The 21,219-nt window shown below is 50.6% G+C and overlaps 1 protein-coding gene across 5 annotated transcripts in view; it reads left to right on the plus strand.

Moving 5' to 3' along the window:
- LOC138526937 (galactoside alpha-(1,2)-fucosyltransferase 2-like) overlaps nt 1-21,219 on the plus strand; it is a 234,519-nt gene that overhangs the window by 145,978 nt on the left and 67,322 nt on the right. For 2 of the 5 annotated variants that reach the window (XM_069637812.1, XM_069637800.1), the window contains 2 exons: nt 11,797-13,363; nt 16,857-16,984. The exons of the other annotated variants lie outside the window; for them this stretch is intronic. In XM_069637812.1, the coding sequence (XP_069493913.1) occupies nt 12,293-13,363; nt 16,857-16,916 (1,131 nt within the window). In that variant the 5' untranslated portion in view covers nt 11,797-12,292 and the 3' untranslated portion in view covers nt 16,917-16,984. Of the gene's footprint in view, nt 1-11,796; nt 13,364-16,856; nt 16,985-21,219 lie in introns of those variants that run through there. 5 annotated transcript variants of the gene reach the window in all.

Consider the following 21,219-nt stretch of genomic DNA (forward strand, 5'->3'; position numbering starts at 1 on the left):
AATAAGACCGGGGTGCGCCCTGAGGCCTTGGGTGGGCTTGGTGTCACCGAACGGATGTTCGAGGCCCGCGCGGATAAGGCTGTTACCGGACCTGAGTCCGAGGTCCCTCGTACAGAGGCTAAAGCTACTGACAGTTCTAAGAGGCCTGGCAAGGCCTTATTGGTGAAAGATGTTTCTCACTGTTCCCGCTCTAGTGGCAACACCAGACCTGTTGAGGGGGCAAAGAAGGAAAGTTCTTCTTTTACCGGCAGTGCCGAGGTCCTTCCTTGGAAGGCTAATTTGGTGGTTGGTATGTCGCAGAAACATTCCAGGCCTCATAGTACCGGCTCTGCCGAGGTCCCTTATGTTAAGGCTAAAGTTAAGACCCCTGATCCATCGACGGGGACCCCTGCCTCATTTCCTCACGTGCCGCAGTTCCCCTCAGGTGATGACAAAATGGCGCCCGTTCTCACCACGACCGCAGCGGCCATTTTGGGTGCTGCCCCTACAACTAAGCCATCGGCCTCAGGTGTAGGGCTTGGTTCTGTGGGTGAACATAGAGTCCCTTGTGCGCATCCTTATCGGCCAGTTTATGATTGTAACGCCGGATGCCCCTTCCGCACACTGTTTCATTGCCTGCGGGGTCCGCACCGTTGATTTATGTGGATACGTCGGTGGAGGGGCCAGTGTGGAACCCTTCCCCGTTACGTCCTTGGAATTATCCTCCTCATGAGAGGCCGCCTCAGGTTCCAAAGCAGTCCCCGCAGGAAGCCTTTTTCGGTAAATTTCAAACGCTCATGCGTACCGACCCCATGAGGGAATATTTCAAAGGGCTTTCTAGGGAGATATGTCCGCCCGTGCCTCCGGCTCCAACCGTTCCTCCGTTGGTTCCGCTGGCGCCTCCCTTGCCTACGGTGCCTTCCCCGACTCTTCCGCCTTTGCCCCCCCGTTGTCCCCCGTGGACAAGGCAGCGCCCGACATGACTCAGCAGGATCCTGACCTGTCGGATGACGCGCAAGGCCATTAGGACAACGAGGACCTGCCCCGCTCTATTAGAGCTTTCCATGACCGGGTACTGGACATGATGGCCTTCTTAGATGTTCCGGTACCTGAGGCACCCGCTCCGCAGGAGGGTGTGCTTTTTGGGGCGTTCACCCTGTCTCCTTTGGAGCGTACTGGCCTGTTTTTGCAGAAGGACGTTCTGGCCGAGGTCCGTAGGGTCTGGGAGAAGCCACACTCTGGACTTTTCATCAATAAGAAAATTGACGCGCGATACAGGCTGCATTCTTCGGAAGAGGTGGCCCTGTCGTCTTGTCCGCCCCCTCCTCCACAGTGGTGGCTGCGGCCACTTTGCAGTCCAGGCCTGCAGCATCCTCTTCCACGACGGCTAATAAGATTCTGGGAAAGGAGGACAAGCTCCTTGACTCCCTTGGGAGAAAAACTTTCGCCAACTAGGCCTTGCAGCTCAGGCAGGCCAATGCCGAACTGGTGTTAGCGGGGGCTAATATGCGAATGTGGAAAAGTCTGTCGGAGTTTGAGGAGTGCATCCCGGTCGAGAAGCTGGAAGACTTTAAAGCAGGATTATCCAACGCCAGGGCCTTGGCCCAGGATCTCCTGGAGGCTGCAGCTCATCAAGTAGACACCTCGGCTCGGGGCCTTATGTTGGGGGTTGATACCTCACGACAGGGGTGGCTGAATGCCACTAAATTCTCGAAAGAAGTGCAGACAAGGTGCTGGACCTTCCGTTCGATGGCAAGGAGCTCTTTCATTCTACAACAGATGTAGAGCTCACCAAGACGAAGCATAGCACTCAGACAGCTAAGTCCTTTTCGCTCCTTGTTAAGACCCCTTTCAAAACCCAGAGACCATTGGCGTAGAACCGACCCTCCCCTGGCTTTAGGGGCTTCCTAGACCGGAAATCTTGCTGAGTGGATACCCCTTCTGGGAATAACCGCCGTAGGCAACAACGGACTCGGTTTTTCTCCCGCTCTTCAACCTCCTCCTCAGGTTCAGGTGGCAACACCACCGAAAAACCTACAAAATGAGGGTTCTCCACGCTCGCACGAGACCCCGGTGGGAGGACGCATTGCGTCTCATTGGGAGTCGTGGCAGACCATCACCGAAGACAGATGGGTCTTGTCAGTCGCTGGGGCCGGCTTCCGCTTACCCTTAGCCCCTACCCCAACCCTTCAACCATCCCTTTCAGCTGTCGGGCTCGCCCTCCCTCAAAGCCGAGGTTCATAAACTTCTGGACCTCAGAGCTGTGGAACCCGTTCCCCTCGGGGAGCGAGGGGAGGGCTTCTACTCTCGGCTGTTTACGGTGTCCAAACCCAACCAGGCTGGCCTGCGCACCATCCTAGACCTTTCCCAGTTCAATCTTTTCCTACCCCAAGAGAAATTCAAGATGATCACGCTCAGCCAGATACGGTCCTCCTTGCAGAGGGGCGACTGGCTTAGTGTGGTGGATCTTCAGGATGCGTACATGCATATTCTGATTTGGAATCCACACAGGAGATATCTCTGCTTCTCTTTGGGAGAGAAGCACTTCCAGTTTCGAGTGCTTCCTTTTGGCCTCAGCTCTCCGCCGTGTGTCTTCACGAAGATGATGTTGGTGATTGCGGCCTATCTTCGTCTACATGGTATACATGTGTATCCATATTTGGACAACTGGCTCTTATGCAGCCCTTGTCCGTTGGAAGCAGCAGGCAATTTTCAGTCTCTCCTTCAGCTCCTGTTCAACCTTGGGCTGTCAGTGAACTGGCGGAAATCTTCCATGACAGTCTCGCAGGACTTGATTTTCCTGGGTTTTCGTTGGAACACGATCGGCTGCAGAGTGTATCTGACTGGGGACAGGATGGCGGATCTGTTAGCCACGTGTCAGATGTTCGCGCAGTCGGAGAGCATGTCGTCCTGGTGGTTCCAGAGGCTTCTGGGCCTCATGGCCACGTGCATGTTGGCTCTTCCTCTTGCTCGTCTCAAGATGAGGCGGACCCAGATGGCTCTTCGGAGTTCTTGGCGTCAGGCTGTGGACCCGGATTCCAAGCTGATAATGATTCCGGCTTCCATGAGAGCGGACCTGGAATGGTGGTAATCTCTCAGCAACCTGTCGGTGGGTGCGGGGTTTCAGGACCCAGTCCCTACGGTGAGGATCACGACGGACTCCTCCCTCGTGGGGTGGGGTGTGACGTTAGATCCTCTTCAGGTCTCGGATCTCTGGTCGCCTCAGGACAAGCTCCTCCACATAAATCATTTAGAGCTTCTGGCGATCTTCCTAGCGCTCAGGCCATTCAGACCAGTCATAGCCAACAAGGTGGTCCGCATACGTACGGACAATGTGGTGTCGATGTGTTACATCAACAAGCAAGGGAGAACCAAGTCTCCTCCTCTCGTGGACCTGTCCATCCAGATTTGGGAGTGGGCTGTGCTTCATGGTGTTTGGCTGCTTGCAGTGCACATCCCAGGCCAGCTGAATGTCACAGCGGATGCCCTCAGCCGGCGGACAGTGGTCAGCTACAAGTGGGAGTTGAAGGCGGAGGTCCTCTCATGGATTTTCTTGATTTGGGGCAAACCGGAGGTGGATTTCTTCGCTACGGCGGTAAACAAGAAGCTTCCTCAATATGCCTCCAGAGGGGGACTGGGAGCCTCCTCTCTGGGGGATGCTCTCGAGATTCCATGGCACAACATGAGAGCTTACGCTTTCCCGCCTCTGCCTCTAGTCCATCAAGCAATTTGGAAGCTGAAGAACTCGGTGAACTGTTCCCTTCTGCTCATAGCCCCGTGGTGGCCGGCCAGGTTTTGGTTCTCAGAACTTCAACACCTGTCGGTGTATCCGCTGATCAGGTTACCAGTGACCCCCAATCTTCTTTATCAGGGGGAACAGCAGATGTGACACCCCTCCCCACAATCGCTCAGCTTGGCGGCATGGTGCCTGAGTTCAAGTCTTCAGAACATCTTAACTTGTCTGTGGATAACATGTGTATTATCCAGGCAGCCATGAAATCCTCGACTAGATCCCAATACAGAAGTAAATGGCTCAGGTTCTGTCATTGGTGTTTGGAAAAACAGTTGGACCCAAGGGGGGCTACGATTGACACGGTTCTGTCCTTCGTATACTTCCTAGCAAAGTCGGGTGTTCACGTTCTGTCATGCAGAACTTACCTTTCAGCAGTCTCCGCTTATCTTTCTACGGACCAATGTTATTACTCTCTGGGTAATCCAGTGGTTAAGAGGCATTTTGCAGGTTTGACATGCCTCTAACCTCCAATTCGTAGTCCCCACACGCCGTGGGATCTAAATGTAGTCCTGACGGCGTTGTGCCACAAACCTTTTGAACCAATGGCCACCGTGGACCTAAAGTACCTATCCTGGAAAGTGTCCTTTGTGGTCGCTGTTACGTCAGCGAGGCGGGTGAGTGAGCTTCAGGCCTTGTCGGTGGAGCATCCCTTTTTGGTCTTTCACAAGGATAAGGTAGTCCTACGGACAAATCCTGCTTTCCTGCCGAAGGTGGTAACTGAATTCCATTTGAATCAGTCGATCTCCCTGCCGGTCTTTTTTCCGAATCCTACCTCAGAGGCAAAAAGGGTTCTGCATTGTCTCGATGTCAGAAGGGCTCTTGAGTTCTATCTGGACAGAACTTCCGGGCTTAGAAGTTCTCAACTGTTTGTGACTTTTGGTAACCCTCAAGGTAAGCAGGCGTCTAAGGCGACTATTTCCCAGTGGATTGCCGCCTGCATTACGGAGTCTTTCACCGTCCAAGGGCTGAAACCTCCTAAGGGTATTCATGCACACCTGGTGCGGGGCAAGGCAGCCACGGATGCTTTTCAGAAATATGTCCCCTGGGAGTCCATCGCTAGGGCAGCTACTTGGGCCTCCCCATCTGCTTTTTGTAAGCATTATTGTCTTGACATGAGCTCAAGAGCTGATGCTCAGTTTGGTCAGGCTGTACTGAAGAACCTTTTTCAGTAAGGGGTATTTCCATCCACCCATAGTTCCTGTTAGGAGTGCTTGGGAATCTCCCATAAGTATGGAGGAAAGGGGACGGGATGTAGCACCACCTTACTCCTTTCTCCTAGTCCATAGTCCCCTTTCCTCTATACGCCCGCCCGCCGTCCCCTCTAATAAGGTTCCTCTGTTATTGCTAATAGGTCTCTGACCTGGCGATAGAAAAGGAATGATGGGCGATGCGCGGGGCAGAGCCAAGGTGGGTGGGGTTACGGCCGCGTGCTGGGCCCCGCGCAAGAAAGAGAGGAAGGACACATTTTTTAAAACATTTTTTGGATGCTTTTTACAAAGTGCTCCGGTCCCGTCCCACAGGACGGAGCGATGTCCCATAAGTATGGAGGAAAGGGGACTATGGACTGGGAGTAAGGTGGTCACTACGGTGAGTAACCTGGTTAAAACTAGCCTTGCCCAGTTGCTGCATGTATTCCCCCTGCCCTGCTGAAAACCGTTTTTAGCTTTGCCGAGTTGTTGCATGTATTTCACCTGCCCTGCTGAAAACCGATTTTAGATTTGCCCAGTTGCTGCATGTATTTCACCTGCCCTGCTGAAGACCGATTTTAGCTTTGCCCAGTTGTTGCATGTGTTTTCACCTGTCCTGCTGAAATTCATGTTTAGTTGTGCCTTGGGGCTGCTTGTGTCTTCACTAGCTGGTGTGCTACCATCTGTCTCCCCCCTTATAACCACCTGCACCTGCCCCCCTTCCTCCAAGTGCATCAGTGCTTCAGACTGGTAGGTACCCCCCAATCATGTCGCTATCTAACTCGCCTATCCTCTCCAACTGCTTCACTATCTCCTATCCTTCTCCTATCACTAAATCTGGCTGGAAGAAACTACTTAAGTAGGACATACTGGGCTCCAACCCAGGCCTTCCTATTGCAGACACCTATGTCACGGCTTCCGCCAGAGAGAATATCACTGACATCCTCTTCATTGTTAACGCACCTGATCTATGGACTCACTACATGGTCTGCTTTCTCTCTCCTATCACCTCTTCTCCCATTAATGGTCGCACTTGCTGGGAGGTTCTCCTTGACCTCTTCGCCATTTCCAGAGTCATCATAATGCTTATCTCAGTGGCACCATCATGGTTCAGGGTCCTCAACCCAAACTTCTTCTCTTCGACAGGCTCCTCCCTCGCCTCTCTAACCTCACCTCTCCCTCCGGCCAGGCTCCCTTGCCTTCTGTGCCTTCCTCCTCCTCTGTACAAGCGCCCCTGCCCTGCCCTACTGCCCAGGTCCCTTGTTGGCCTCGGCTCCTCTGCCATCCTCCACTTTCCCCCTGACCCTCTTGCTGCCCTTTTGGGGGGGGGCCGCTGTCCCCTGTGCCCCCCCCGAGGAAGACCTCAAATATAGCAAGCTGCTCCACATTGCCGCTCTCAACTCCCGCTCTGCGGTCAACACTCGTCTGACATCTGCAACCTCTTCAAATTCATGGACCTTGATGTGCTTGCCTTCATTGAGTCCTGATTCATGGATAGCTCCGTCACGTGCTTTGACACACTCCTCTCTGAAGGCAACACAATCCTCTCTGCTCCCAGGCTTAAAAGGACAGGTGGGACCCAATACTGGGCACCATGTGGAACATCTGGAGGACGTGGAAAGGGATGACCGGAATCACGACATGGCCTTCTCCACTAAGTCATCTCTGGTCCCCCGGGATCCGAGAGGAAATCCCCGAACACGCTAGATACCAGGCCTGGTTTGATGCCGGCCTGGAGAGAGTAGGCCAACCGTGGAGAAACGGGAACTTCATCTCGACCTCAGAACTAGAGGAGGGCCTCCAAATCCATCCAATTCCAATCTTTTTGTATCTACGATTAAAAGGGGTCATGTCAAGGAAGGAATGGATGGAAACCAAACGACGGGAGCTAACACCGTTTTGAATCGATACTGGACACGACCAACTCATCGAAAGGTTTAATAGCGCGCATGTACAAGGCCCTTATCACCAAAGATCAAACTCCAAGTCTTCGCCTCAAAGAGCGATGGGAAAAGGACTTAATAGAGAATTTGAACAACACGCCTGGGACAAAATCTGCGAAACACCAGCTAAAGTATCAATCGCCACCCAGTACAAATTACATGCTCTGAAACTGCTCCATCGATGGTAGTATGATCCTTGCAGACTCTCGAAAATGTTCCAAACATCTAGCCCAAAATGCTGGAGACACTGCGACATGGACGCTGATTACTGGCACATTTGGTGGAAGTGCCCCAAGGTACGCATCTATTTGCAAGAGGTCCTGGGATGGTTTAAACAATTAGATGGCATAGAAAGAGTCCTATCCCCTCTCCTGATCTTATTTGGCCTTGAAGAAGAAGAAGACAGAGTGGTACGCGTAAAAGGATTGATATCCCCCTCCTGTTGGCGGCAAGAGCTGCCCTAGTCATCAAATGGAAGTCCCTGCGCCTACCTGACAAAAGACTGGCTGCAAATCGCCATGAATATATACACAATGGAGAAAATAACCGCGGCCCTCCATGACAAGGCCGCCCAACAGGAGGAAGCCTGGATGGACTTCACTGAACAATATATTACAAGTACGGCCATTACCGACTCACAGCTCTAACCATAACGCCACTCAACGGCCCATACCCCTAAACCGAATAGTGATCTACGTACTGCTTAATAGCCATCCCTGTCACAACCTTCGCGTAGAACCTATGACACCGACAGAGATCAACGTCACACCTCCACTTAAGACAATTACAGTTAACGCTGATATCCGGAAGTCGTCAAAGAATGGACATGGGGGGGGGGGGTGGGGGTTCGTACTATATATCCATCGAGAGTCGACATGTATCTTACTATCGGTTTGTTATTGAAGTGGATCGCGCTGATTTTGTGATATAACCAAGTTTGCTCAGTTATGTATACACCTGACTGTTGACTTTTGATGTAAAAACAAAATACAATTCAATTTGAAAAAAAAAATACAGGTGGGGGAGTAGCGCTTATCATCCCCAAAATGGATACCTGTGTCCATCTTCCCTACTCAGGCCTACTCCCCCTTCGAGTGCCTAGTTTGCAGACTCAAACTATCCCCTAAATCTTCTCTCATCATGGCCACCTTCTATCGGCCACTACGTCAGTCCACTATCTTTCTCTCTGAATGGGCTGAATTGGCTTCCTCCATACTCCCTCATCCTCTCAACTCCTTCTGATGGGTGATCTTAACATCCATCTGGACTCTCCTGACTCCTCAGGTCCTTTCCACAACTTTTGTGACTCTCACCCTTTCTGTCCTTCCCTCTGGCCCCACACACACCACAGGCCACACCTTGGATGCTCTCATCTCTACTAACATCCCCCTCTCTATCCCTTTCACTACATCCCTCTCTTGGACTGACCACTCTCTTCTCCCAACACACCTGAAGCTCTCCTCTCCTCTTGCAGCAATACATCAGGCACAGCCACTTGGGTTCAACGTCACCAGATCCATGAAAAAAAGTGACAGTGGCTGCTTTTACCCACTCCTTCGGCTGACTCCCACCTGACACATCCCTTGCTAATCTCAATCTCTCTATCTCCAACACCCTTGACATTCTTGCCCCTGTCACAAGGGTCCAACTGAAGCCTTCCAAAAAGTGCAACTCTTGGTATACTCTGACCTGGCTGCCCTTAAACTCAAGTGTAGGGCAGCTGAGCAGAAATGGAATACGCTGGGCGAACCATATGACAAACTGGCCTGCCGCCACCTTCAAAGGCATTATCGACTCTGCATCTGCGCCAAGAAAACAGTCTTTATTCAAGCCTGCATCTCCGTGGCATCAAACAACACGGCCAAACTTTTCAAAGTCTGCAAGGAACTGGCCAATCCTGCAGCAGCCTCTTCTTCTGTTACACCCACCGAGAACCTTTGCTCGGCCCTGGCTGCACACTTCACCACAAAAACCAGAGACATCCTTTCCACTTTCTCTTCCAAACCACAGCATACACCAACACCAGAGCCTCCCTTGGCCCCCCCCCCCTCCTCTTACCTCTCTTCTCTTTCACCCGTCACACCGGATGAGGTCACCAGACAAGTCCGTTCTATGAAGTCTTCATCCAAACAGGTGGACGCATACCCCTCCCATTAAAGACAATATCGACTCCCTTGCCCCAGCCTTGGCTGACCTCGGCAATCTCTCCTTTTTCACTGGAGTTTTCACAACTGCCCTGAAGCACTATCTTGTGCACCCTCTTCTAAAAAAAAAACCCTGCCGAACCCTCCATTCCAGCAAACTACCGCCTGATCTCCATCACTCCTTCCTTGGGCAAACTCCTGGATAAACTGGCTATCTCTCAGCTGACCCTCCACACTGAATCTATTGGTTCCTTCAACGACCATCAATCTGGCTTTGGAGCATCCAGAGGCAGGGAAACTACTCTTCTGAACACCCGTGAAGACCTGCCCTCAAATCTTGACACTAACACCCCCTCTCCTTGACCTGTCCTCTGCATTTGACCGGTTAACCGCGACATCCTGATCGCACGTCTCTGTGACACCCTGGGAATCACAGGTCAGGCTCTGGCGTGGTTAACCTTGTTCCTTTGCGATTGCCCAACCCAGGTGGAACTCGGAGCCTTTCACTCGACTATCACTTTCTCAACCGTTAGCATTCCCCAAGGATCTAACCTATCCCCCTGGTTCTTCAACGTCTATATGGCTGCCCTGGCTCTTGTGATTGCCACTTTCACCTATAACTTCCAGTGCTATGCTGATGACACACAGCTATCTTTCAGGCTACCCTCAGCCGCCTCCTCCTCCCCGCTCATATCTGACTGACTGTCCGCTATTAAGTCTTGGTGTGCTGCAAACGACCCCTGCCTCAATGACACTACAAGTCAGGCCTTAAGGGTTTAACGGCGCGGTCGGCGCCGTTAACCCTTAACGCCTGATTCACACTTTAACGCCTGCTTTTTGCAGGCGTTAAAGTCCAAGGCGCTAAGCGACCTTGGTGCTAATTACGGCACCATAATTTACGGTGCCGTAATTAGCGCCTTCCCCATCCCCATTATGCCCTATGGGGCAAAAATGGGAATGGGGAAGGGCAAATGGTGAATGGGGAATTACCGCCCCACTTACCTTGGAATGTGGCGGTAATTCCGCCATCCACCATGGCGGAATCCGGCATGGACCATGGTGCTAATAGCACCATGGTCCACCGCCTGACTTGTAATGAGGGCCTAAGACTGGGATCATTCGCATTAGGACCCCTGCTCCCGCTCCCTTGGCCCTGCGCCGGCACCCACCTGCGAAGCAAGAAACCTTGGGTTCATCTTTGACTCCACTCTCTCTTTCTCCTCTCACATTTCAGACATCTCTAAACGTCTCTATCAGCTTTACCTTCTCAGGGGTACTCTACCTTTTCTCACTATCCCCCAGAGGCTCATTGTCTCCAGAGCCCTGGTTTTCTCCAGGCTGGACTATTGCAACAGCCTCTTCAACCTCGCTTTTTCTGCTTTGCGCTCTTCATCCAGACAGAACCGCAAGATTTATCCTTGGCCTCAAGCCCTGGGACTGCATCTCTCTGGCGCTGAAATCCCTTCACTGGCTCCCTGTGGTTGCAAGGATCAAATTCATGACATTTTGCAATGTTCACAAGGCTTTCTGGGGCCTGGGACATACCTACCTAAATACTTTCCCTCACAAGCCCTCCACTTATCTACCCCCGACCTTCTGCGAGTGAGCCAGTTCTCCAAGCAGAGATTTGGAGGGAGATCCTTATCCTCAGCCGGTGCCTCCCTCTGGAATAGCCTCCCTGGTGCCCTCCGTCTTGAGCCGGATCTCCTTAAATCCCGGAAACTCCTCAAGACTTTCCTCTGCTCCTCTTCCTTCTCTCTCATCTTCCTTCTCTCTCCCTCTACCGTGCTAACCCAGGCATATGTTTTTTCCCCTCTCCCTCCTCTTCCTTACAACATGCTGACTGGCTGCTGGATGTACCTCAGAGTCTCACTGGTCCCCTGCAGCCCCGCTATTCCTTTCTTGTACTTGCTTCAGGGCCCTACAACCCACCCACACTCAATGCACTTGAGAAATGAATCCAAGAGAGTGGCTCTCTCTGCACTTACCCCAGTCTCAACCGACCGGGTGGACTTGATCCTGCCCCTCCCTGTGACAATCAGTGCACTTGCATGATCTGTACGCAGCTCGACAGAAGATCGTCTGTCTATCCTCCCTTGTCTTCACCCATAAATTGCACTGTTAAAACTGCAGAATCGCTGTCATGCCTATTTGCTGTCTCCCAAACTGTTAAATATATTTTTATGCACTTACTCTGCCAGTGCAGACCATTATCGTCTCAGAAATTCAGGGGCTCTAAGCCACTGTTTGTTTTTTCCCCATGGTCCCACCCTCCTTGAGCGCTTTGAAACACTTGCCTGTGTGTAGGTGTGTGAGGTGGTCAAAGAGGCAACAGAACCAAGGGAGGACCCTATTCTAGTAGTGAGACCTAGCCAACAAAAAGTTAGCACAGCAAATCAAGAGAGAACTACATGTCCCAGAAACCACCACGAGAAACGAAACCAAGGAGGGGGCAGAGACAGAATTAAAAAGGGAAAACGGCATAGGTACAACCCAATCATACAGCATGGAAATAAGTGTACCAGAGACTGGCACTGGTACAATGCAGACAGCCCGCATGTAGAGGGGTGGCCCCAGAAACATACAGGGTGGGGTCAAACAGTGCAGGAAACTGGGTGGAATGAGGAGAGAAAACGCCCTGCAGGTGTGGGGAATGGGAGGGAAAACTGGCTGGAGACTGAAGGGAGGGGAGGAGCAGAGAGGGGCTTAAATGCAGCAACAGAGAGCTCACCAGGTGTTTCTGATTACAGCTGCAAGTCGAGCCGGAGACCAGAGAGGAATGGAAAGGTGATTGCGACTGGGCGTACTAAAAGGCTCACTGAGAGGCACATGGGAGATCCCTATCAGAGGCGGACTTGCTGAGGAGAAGCGTCAGCCGTCAACCATTAATCAAGGACTGTGCCCTCCGTGTGGATTTTTGTTTTTTGTTTTCTTAACCCCGTGAACAGAGGGTGAGTCAGACTGAAGGCTAAGGTCCGTAGAGAAAAAGAATTAAGTTGACTTTATTTTCCCTTTTTAAAGATGCGAGAAGCCAAGTGGAGTTTCTTTTGAACTCTGGACTTCATTAACCCTTTCATGGAAACCAAACCTCATGAAAACTAATACTGTTTGATGTGCACAAGGAGAGCTGTTGTTTAAGTTAACGCTGCAATAAATCTTAAAATTGCTAAACCTACATCCGGCTACAGCCTACTATTTTACAGTGGTGGCAGCGGTGGGATTCAAGAGAACGCCCAAGCAGAAGACATGGAAGCTGTGGTAAAGGCACTCGCAGAAGGGCAACAGCAGCTGCAGCAACTTTTACAAGTGCAAAGTCACCAGGCGCAGGCGGACAGACAAGCCCTTCAACAGGCCATACAAGTGCAAAGTGCTGCCCAAGAGCAAGGAAGGGAAGCCTTAAGAATACTGGGAGAAGCAGTGGCCACGACCCGGACGCATCCAGGAATACCACCTACGGTATTACAAAAATACCAAGTAGGAGAAGACCCCAGTTTTTTCTTCGTAAATTTTGAGAGAATAGCTAGAGCAGCCCAATGGCCACAAGACAGATGGGCTTTCTATCTGGCTCCCTTGCTCACAGGGGTGATGCAGGGGGCATACCAAGCGGCTAACCCCACCGGAGACACTCCTTATACCGAGATTAAAAAAACTGTTTTGGAAAGACTTGGCATGGATGAAGAATCTTACAGGCTCAAGTTTCGAGAAACCCGATTGAAACCAGGTGAAAGTCCAAGACAATTGTTCTACAGAGTGCAAGATTTGGCGGAAAAATGGCTGCAAACAGGCACAGCCACAATAGGACAGATTAAGGATAAAGTAATGATGGAACAATTCATTGATGCCTTACCCGGACCAATTCAGAGGTGGGTGAGGCAACATCACCATCTATCACTGGTCGAGGCAATAGACGTGGCAACAGCATTTCAGAAGGCAGGGAGCACCCAACCTTTTCCTGCCACCCAATTGAGACCAAGTGTGGAAGCTTACCAAGTACGTATCGGAACCTATAAAGGACCAGGAACCGAACCCAGGAACAAGGCCGAACCCCGACCCACTAATGGGGCTGGCTTAAGCAAAGGACCGGCACACCAATGTTTTGAGTGTGGAGAGTGGGGGCATATTGCGCGTTTCTGTTCCAAAAAACCAAAAACTGAACCAATGGAAATCGGATCCTTGCAAGCACAGGAATACAGAAGGAAACGACTACCTTACGTGATAGAGGTCACAGTGGATGGACATCCCCGTCAAGCAATGATGGACAGCGGAAGCCGACAGACGGCCATACAGCCCCATGTGAGCGAGCAAGATAGCGAACAGGTGAGAAACATTGACATAAAGTGCGTGCATGGGGATGTAAAAAGGTATCCATCTAAAAACATTGTGTTGGGAATACAGGGGCAGGAGGTGCCAATCAAAGCCGCCATTATTCCTACCTTGCCCGCTCCGGTGCTAATAGGAACAGATCTACCTGAATTCGATAGATGGTTGAGAGAAGCCCCGTTTTCAAAAACAGAACTATTGGGGGCATGTAGTCGGGAAAAATTATCTAAGGCCCAGAAAAGGAGAAACCGAGTGAATCAGGAAGCGTATAAAGACATTTCCATCATAGACTGGAAGGTGGGGGACCATATGCCTTCATTTCGAACAGAAACAGGGCTGGATGAAACGTTAAAAAGGGCCCGGGAACAAGCTCTAGACACTAGCGGGGTCCAACCTACTACTCCCTACTTTAAAGAGAAACAGGGGTTAATCTATCGAGTAACCCAAGGATCTGATAACATATAGAAGGAGCAATTGTTGGTTCCCCAGTCCTACAGGAAAGGGCTGATTCAGCTGGCACATGATCACACCACAGGGGGACATCTAGCTGAAAACAAGACCATAAAAAGGGTGTTGCAAAACTTCTATTGGCCCGGAGTGTACGCTGAGATAACCAAATACTGCCAAGAGTGTGCAATATGTCAGAAAACAAGCCCCCATATCCCAGCACGAGCCCCCTTACAAAGAATGCCATTGATCAAGGAGCCATTTCAGAGAATAGGGCTAGACATTGTGGGTCCAATGGAACCTACCAGCCGAGGATACCGGTTCATACTAGTGGTAGTGGACTATGCCACTAGATATCCAGAAGCATTTCCATTACGAGGAATGTCTGCCAAACAAGTATGTGATGTACTTTTACCCTATTTCGCTAGAGTGGGAATTCCCCTGGAGATTGTAACAGACCAAGGACGTAATTTCATGTCGAGCGTCATGAAAGAAGTATGCAAGACCCTTGGCATCAACCATTTAAGGACCTCTGTGTACCATCCACAGACTGATGGGCTGGTGGAAAGATATAACAAAACCATCAAACAAATGATAAAAAGAGCAACCAGTCCCACTGGTCTGGGGTGGGAGAAGGTACTGCCATGGGTATTGATGGTTTTACGTGATACACCTCAATCCTGAACAGGGTATTCCCCATTTGAATTATTGTTTGGGAGACAGCCAAAATCTATCTTGGGAATACTAAAGGACACTTGGGAACAACAGGAAGAAACAACCCTAATGGAATATGTGAATGAACTAAGAGATCACCTGGGAAAACTCAGAGACTATGCTCAGGAAAACCTGGGGCGGGCTCAAGAAACGCAAGAGAAGTATTATGATAAAGGAAGCAGACCTAGGACGCTTAAAATAGGAGACAAGGTGCTGGTGTTATTACCCACTCACACGAACAAAATGCTCGCCCAATGGAAAGGCCCATATAGTATAACAAAGGTGTTGGGTCCAGTTAATTATGAGGTAGAGCAACCAGATAGACATAACAAACATCAGAACTATCACATTAATTTACTCAAGTTGTGGAAAGAAGGAGACTCAACAATATTGTGTACGTCTCTAGTAGAGATGTCGGTCCCGGAACAAATGGTCACACACTCGGCTAATAACCTACAAGATGTGGGCTTGGGGGAACAATTAAGCAACACCCAGAGAATGGAGTTATTTGACACCTTGGGCCCTGTAGCAGAGCAGAGACCTTCTCAAGTCTACCTGGAAGGACTCATATGGCTACTCACTCAATTCCAACCGAGGCAGGCAAGATTATCCGCCTCCGACCCTATAGAATCCCTGAAGCAAAAAGAGGGGAGATAGCACAAGAAATAGAGAGCATGCTGAAACTAGGTACCATTATTCCCTCCAAGAGCGCATGGTGTTCACCGGTGGTACTAGTACCCAAACCAGATGGTACCACCCGGTTCTGTATGGACTTTAGGCAACTAAACGCCATTTCCAGATATGAAGCCTACCCTATGCCCAGGATAGATGAACTAATAGAGAAACTGGGAGCTGCATCCTTTTTGAGTGCCTTGGACTTAACTAAAGGATATTGGCAGATACCGCTCAACCCCGCGGATCAGGAGAAAACAGCCTTCGCAACACCTCAAGGTCTATTTCAGTTTACGGTGTTACCATTTGGGTTGCACGGGGCTCCTGCCACTTTTCAAGCCTTAATGGATAAGGTCCTGAAACCTCATGAACTATACGCAGCTGCCTATTTGGATGACATAATGATTTTTAGTAAAACCTGGAAGGAACATTTAGAACATCTAATCCAAGTAATTACGTCCTTACAAGAGGCAGGACTACATATCAACCCCAAGAAAACCAAGCTGGCAGCCAAAACTACCAAATATCTGGGATATTCTGTAGGAGGTGGAGTAATCACACCGTTGGTTGACAAAATACAGGCTTTGAAAAAATTACGAATACCGGAAACCCGGAAAGAGATCCGAGCCTTTCTAGGGTTCGTAGGATATTATAGAAGATTCATACTGCATTTTTCTACCATAGCGGCACCACTGACAGACGCCTTAAAAATCAACCGGCCACTTCAAATCAAGCCAGAAGCTGTACAAGCTTTTCACCAATTAATACAACTTATATCAACACAACCTGTTCTACACTGCCCAGACTTCTCAAAAGCCTTCTATTTACAGGCTGATGCATCAGGATGTGGTCTAGGTGCCGTGCTATCCCAAGGATCAGAACAAGACCTCTGCCCAATAGCCTTCATCAGTAGAAAACTCCTCCCACATGAGATACCATACTCCACCTTAGAAAAAGAATGTTTGGCAATAAAGTGGGCCGTGGAATCTCTTCGTTATTATTTACTAGGTCGAAAGTTTACCATCTTTACAGACCATGCCCCTCTTCGATGGCTAGCCACCCAAAATGACTCAAACCATAGGGTCCTTAGGTGGTTCTTAACCCTTCAACCCTATCATTTTGTTACAGTACATAAACCCGGAAAATATCAGCTAGTCGCTGATTACTTGTCCAGGGCCTTGAACATGCCCGAACGGCCTAGTTCCCGGGGGGGAGTATGTGAGGTGGTCAAAGAGGCAACAGAACCAAGGGAGGACCCTATTCTAGTAGTGAGACCTAGCCAACAAAAAGTTAGCACAGCAAATCAAAAGGAAACTACATGTCCCAGAAACCACCACGAGAAACGAAACCAAGGAGGGGGCAGAGACAGAATTAAAAAGGGAAAACAGCATAGGTACAACCCAATCATACAGCATGGAAATAAGTGTACCAGAGACTGGCACTGGTACAATGCAGACAGCCCGCATGTAGAGGGGTGGCCCCAGAAACATATAGAGTGGGGTCAAACAGTGCATGAAACTGGGTGGAATGAGGAGAGAAAACGCCCTGCAGGTGTGGGGAATGGGAGGGAAAACTGGCTGGAGACTGAAGGGAGGGGAGGAGCAGAGAGGGGCTTAAATGCAGCAACAGAGAGCTCACCAGGTTTTTCTGATTACAGCTGCAAGTCGAGCCGGAGACCAGAGAGGAATGGAAAGGTGATTGCGACTGGGCGTACTAAAAGGCTCACTGAGAGGCACAGGGGAGATCCCTATCAGAGGCGGACTTGCTGAGGAGAAGCGTCAGCCGTCAACCATTAATCAAGGACTGTGCCCTCCGTGTGGATTTTTGTTTTTTGTTTTCTTAACCCCGTGAACAGAGGGTGAGTCAGACTGAAGGCTAAGGTCCGTGGAGAAAAAGAATTAAGTTGACTTTATTTTCCCTTTTTAAAGATGCGAGAAGCCAAGTGGAGCTTCTTTTGAACTCTGGACTTCATTAACCCTTTCACGGAAACCAAACCTCATGAAAACTAATACTGTTTGATGTGCACAAGGAGAGCTGTTGTTTAAGTTAACGCTGCAATAAATCTTAAAATTGCTAAACCTACATCCGGCTACAGCCTACTATTTTACAAGGTGTTATATAAATAAACAATACCACACCATATCAACCAAAATCAGGTTTATTTTTTAGTGACCAAACAGGCTTGCTGTTTTCTAGAAGTGAAGCCCTATTGCAGCTTACATGCCGCTGGCACGCCAATTACTCATGCCTAGCAGCAGGTATATGGTGGTGTCTTGTACATGGATGTTGGTAAGTTCAATGGCTGGCAGGACTATCTCTATACAAACCCGCCAACACGAACCAAGACTGTTTAGCAGTTCCGACTTAATCCATTCATAGAGCTGCTACAATTGTGAAAAATCTGGGAGATTACCCCTAACAGATGGAAATCTGTCACACTATCATGCATAAAAGAGTGGAAATTTATTTTGCGATCATGGAGCAGACCAGAGAGAGGTTTTATACAGATATGGATGAAAGAAAGTGTAGACAGACCTTCCGAGATGAGAACAGCAACCTGTTCTTTTATGCAGATATTAAAATGGAGTGATGAGAATGGAATTGTTGGGAGAGTTTGTAATGAACCGGCGAGCAGGCTGACAGAAACTCTCCTAGCTTGACTTGTTGACGATTGAACAGGGAGTCTAGAAACTAGCTCAAGGTCGGGACAGACACAGCAGCAAACTCATCTTATCTTTCCAGTAGGCAAAAGTAGCTGACACAGTCGAAGGCTGCCGACAGATCTTAGCCAAATGTCCACTGCGTGCATAATATCTGCCCAGACAAGGGCAGGTTCAGTGACATGCTTGAGTCAAAAACCGGACTGACATTAGACCAGCAGAGAATTGCTTTATATATGGAACTGAATCAGTTGAGTGAGTAATTATTCAAGGAGTTCGGCAATCCGAGGAAGTTTGATTAATTAATGGTAAGTGAAGAGTAAGAGGGTTGTGTGAGAAGGTGTCTCACCAGCTAGTCCCCAGGAATCTGTCATCTAGGTGGCCAGGACACGGTCATTGCTTTTGGATCCAGTTCCTGGGGGTGGACCAGTGTGTGAGGATCACCTGGGTCAGGGGTCTTTGGGGAGTGGGTGTGGGACACCGGATGGTGAGACGTGGTATCCCTTTCCCTATAACACCTTTTCCCCATCCTACCAAGTCGGATACCTAGGAACTTTACCACCCCCCACCCCCTTTTACAACACAAACACTTCCTCGCGGACAGCCTGCTGTGAAAGAAAACAGACACCCAAGCTGTATAACGGACATGTCCTAATACAATGGTCAGGCAAGGTCAGGAAATTACTGATCATCACACACACTTGACTTCCAATACACTCCCCCACATGGATAAAAAGGCAGAGCACAAGAGCACACTCTGAGCGAGGCAAAACACGCAATCAAACACCAGTTTCCAAGATGGCAGTTTAATGAGACGAGAAAGACAGCGAAACAGAAGGGGGTCACAAGGAGGGAAGTTCAATAAACACCCTTGAACTGTGGTCACTTGTGTCTGTCTTACTGTTTGATACCATGCCCTCTTCCTGAGGATTGGATCTTGAGAATATAGTTGATGAAGGAGCCTTTGAGAGCATCTAGGATAGACCCTTGAACTAAGAAGAGTATGGGGTAATCGGCCACTGGGTCTGCTAGAACATCTGTACAGTCACTGGCCAAGGCTGTAGTAAACGTCTTGTTAAAATCTTTCGCTGGCTTGAATCTTTTGATTATAAGTAAAGGTTCAGAGGGCAGTCTCTTCCAGGTCCAGCAAAATCAAGTTTCTCCAGCATGGGGTCTGGCATGGATTCAGATGCTCATGAATATTCCCCGTCGTCAGGCTTGGAATCCTCGGTAAAGAAAAAATCAGTATCCGTTTCGTTTCTGATCTGTCTTTCTTAGTAGTAACCAATCACTGATCTCTGGGTCCTACTGCCCCCAGCCAATGACTGCCCTCCCCCTAAACCCTGCCTCTGGCACCCATCCTCAGATTTTTACCGCACGTTCAAGTGTTGGGAGTCCTCGTGCTTTAGCTCTCGAGTTTTTGCTGCGTTTTTGCGCTTTTTCAGGCGATTTTCTAATTTTTTCGGTTTAATCGAGCCTCAAGCTCCACCGTTTCTACTTCCGATAACAGGGACCCATTTCGGAATTCTTCTACGCCCCTCAAGGGTGAAGTTTTCGTCAAGTTTACGCTTCTTGGAGGATTCCGGAAGATCTGCGGCCTACCTCAACAGACATGGCCCATTACAAGGGAAGCTCGACGCCCGGATCCAAGCTGTTCAGGTGCTGCCCTGGATGCGGATTACAAAATGATTTCAGGGAGGACGAGCATTCGCGATGTCTCTACTGCTTTCATGAGGACAAGACGCACGTGGAGAAGGACTGTGCGTTCTGCAAGAACCTTTCGGAACGGACCAAACAAGATCGTCGTTCCCGCCTCGCCGCGTGGCTGGAGAAGGGCACAGCAGGTGAGAAAGCGAAGAAAAAGTCTGAGCGGGCTTCTAAGTCCTGTGAGGGCGCCCCGGTGACGGGGGCCCAAAAGAAGGCCAAGCACCACAAGTCCGCGGGCACCGGGAGTACCGAAAGGTCGGGCTCTTCGGCTGCCAGGCAGGGCGCGACTTCCCCAGCACGTTCAACCACGAGCCAGCGCTCTGGTTCGGGGACGAGGAAGTCAGAGAACCGGGGTAAGCTGCTGGAGCAGCCACGGTCTATCTCGAAGGGACCCGATGGGGAGCGAGGCGCTGACCCTCCGCCCAAGGCAAAGGCCCAGGACGCACCTAAGGTGGTGAGGGCTTTGATCCAGCCTGCAAAGGCCTCTATCAAAGTGGTCGCTGCGGCCCTGGCGAATCCGGCTGAGACTACGCCAGTGGAGACGGCCTCTGGGCCCACAGTATCCCTGCCACCGCGGAGGGAATCCTCTTTCCAGCCCATCGTTAAGAAACCCGTGAAGACCCCGGTGGAAAAAGAGGGGGGGAGCCGGTGGCCATTACAGACTCGGAATCAGCCTCTGAGGAGGATCTGGTGGAAACCGTGAAGGGCCTCAACGAGAGGTTCGAGAAAGTTTGATCCCAGGGGAAGGATCCTGCTGAGGAGATCGAAGATAGCGAGGATGGCGACGACGACAAAGGCCGGGTGGAGCAACCGTCCCTCCCGTCGCAGCCATTGCCAGAGCCTCAGGATAGCTCGGCGGCCATTTTGTTGGCAATCTAATCCTTATGTACTGAGATAAGGACGAGGTTACCACAGACCCCGACGGAGGATCCTGAGCCAGGACCGTCGGGAAGCCCCCCGAACAAGCGGAGGAGAGTCCATCCCGCTCCGCCCTTCGTGCCCACAAGGCCTGTGGACCCCTCATCCCCCTCGCCTGACCCTCGGGATGATACAGAGACGGGGACGGACGATGACAGTGGCGATGATACGACAGACATTCCTTCATCGCCTCCCCATCAGGCCTCACAGCCCGACGAAATTGGCTCCTTTCACGCCATGATAGCCAGGGCGTCCAAGCTCTTCCAACTCTGCCCGGAGGAACAGAAGAAGGAAGGCTTTCTTTATCAAGGACGGGAGGCCAAGAGAAAGACGGTCCTGGCAGTGCCGTTGCTCGACGACATCTGGGACGAAGGGCTGGCTGTCCTCAAGAACCCTTCTACGACACCCGCCAAGAGGGTCAGGTACGAGAAGAAGTACCGGGTCCCCGACACCGCTCCCTTGTGCCTCAGGGCCCAGCCTACGCCGGACTCGGTCGTCTCGGCAGCGGCCAAGAAGAAGGCAGCGGGTGCGGCAGCATCAATTTCCACTTCCCCGCCGGACAGCGAGGGCAAGAAGTTGGACTCCATGGGACGACGGGTCATTTCGTTGGCGGCGACGACGATTAAGGCGGCCATTGCCTTAGCGATCGTGGCCCATTACGACAGGGAGCTTTGGTTCAAGTTAGCTCCCCTGCTGGACTTCCTGCCGGACGACAAGGGAGCGGAGGCCCTACAG

This window comes from Ambystoma mexicanum, chromosome 1q, assembly GCF_040938575.1.
Source record: "Ambystoma mexicanum isolate Mex_15411 chromosome 1q, UKY_AmexF1_1, whole genome shotgun sequence".
Classification (NCBI taxonomy): Eukaryota; Metazoa; Chordata; class Amphibia; order Caudata; family Ambystomatidae; genus Ambystoma; species Ambystoma mexicanum.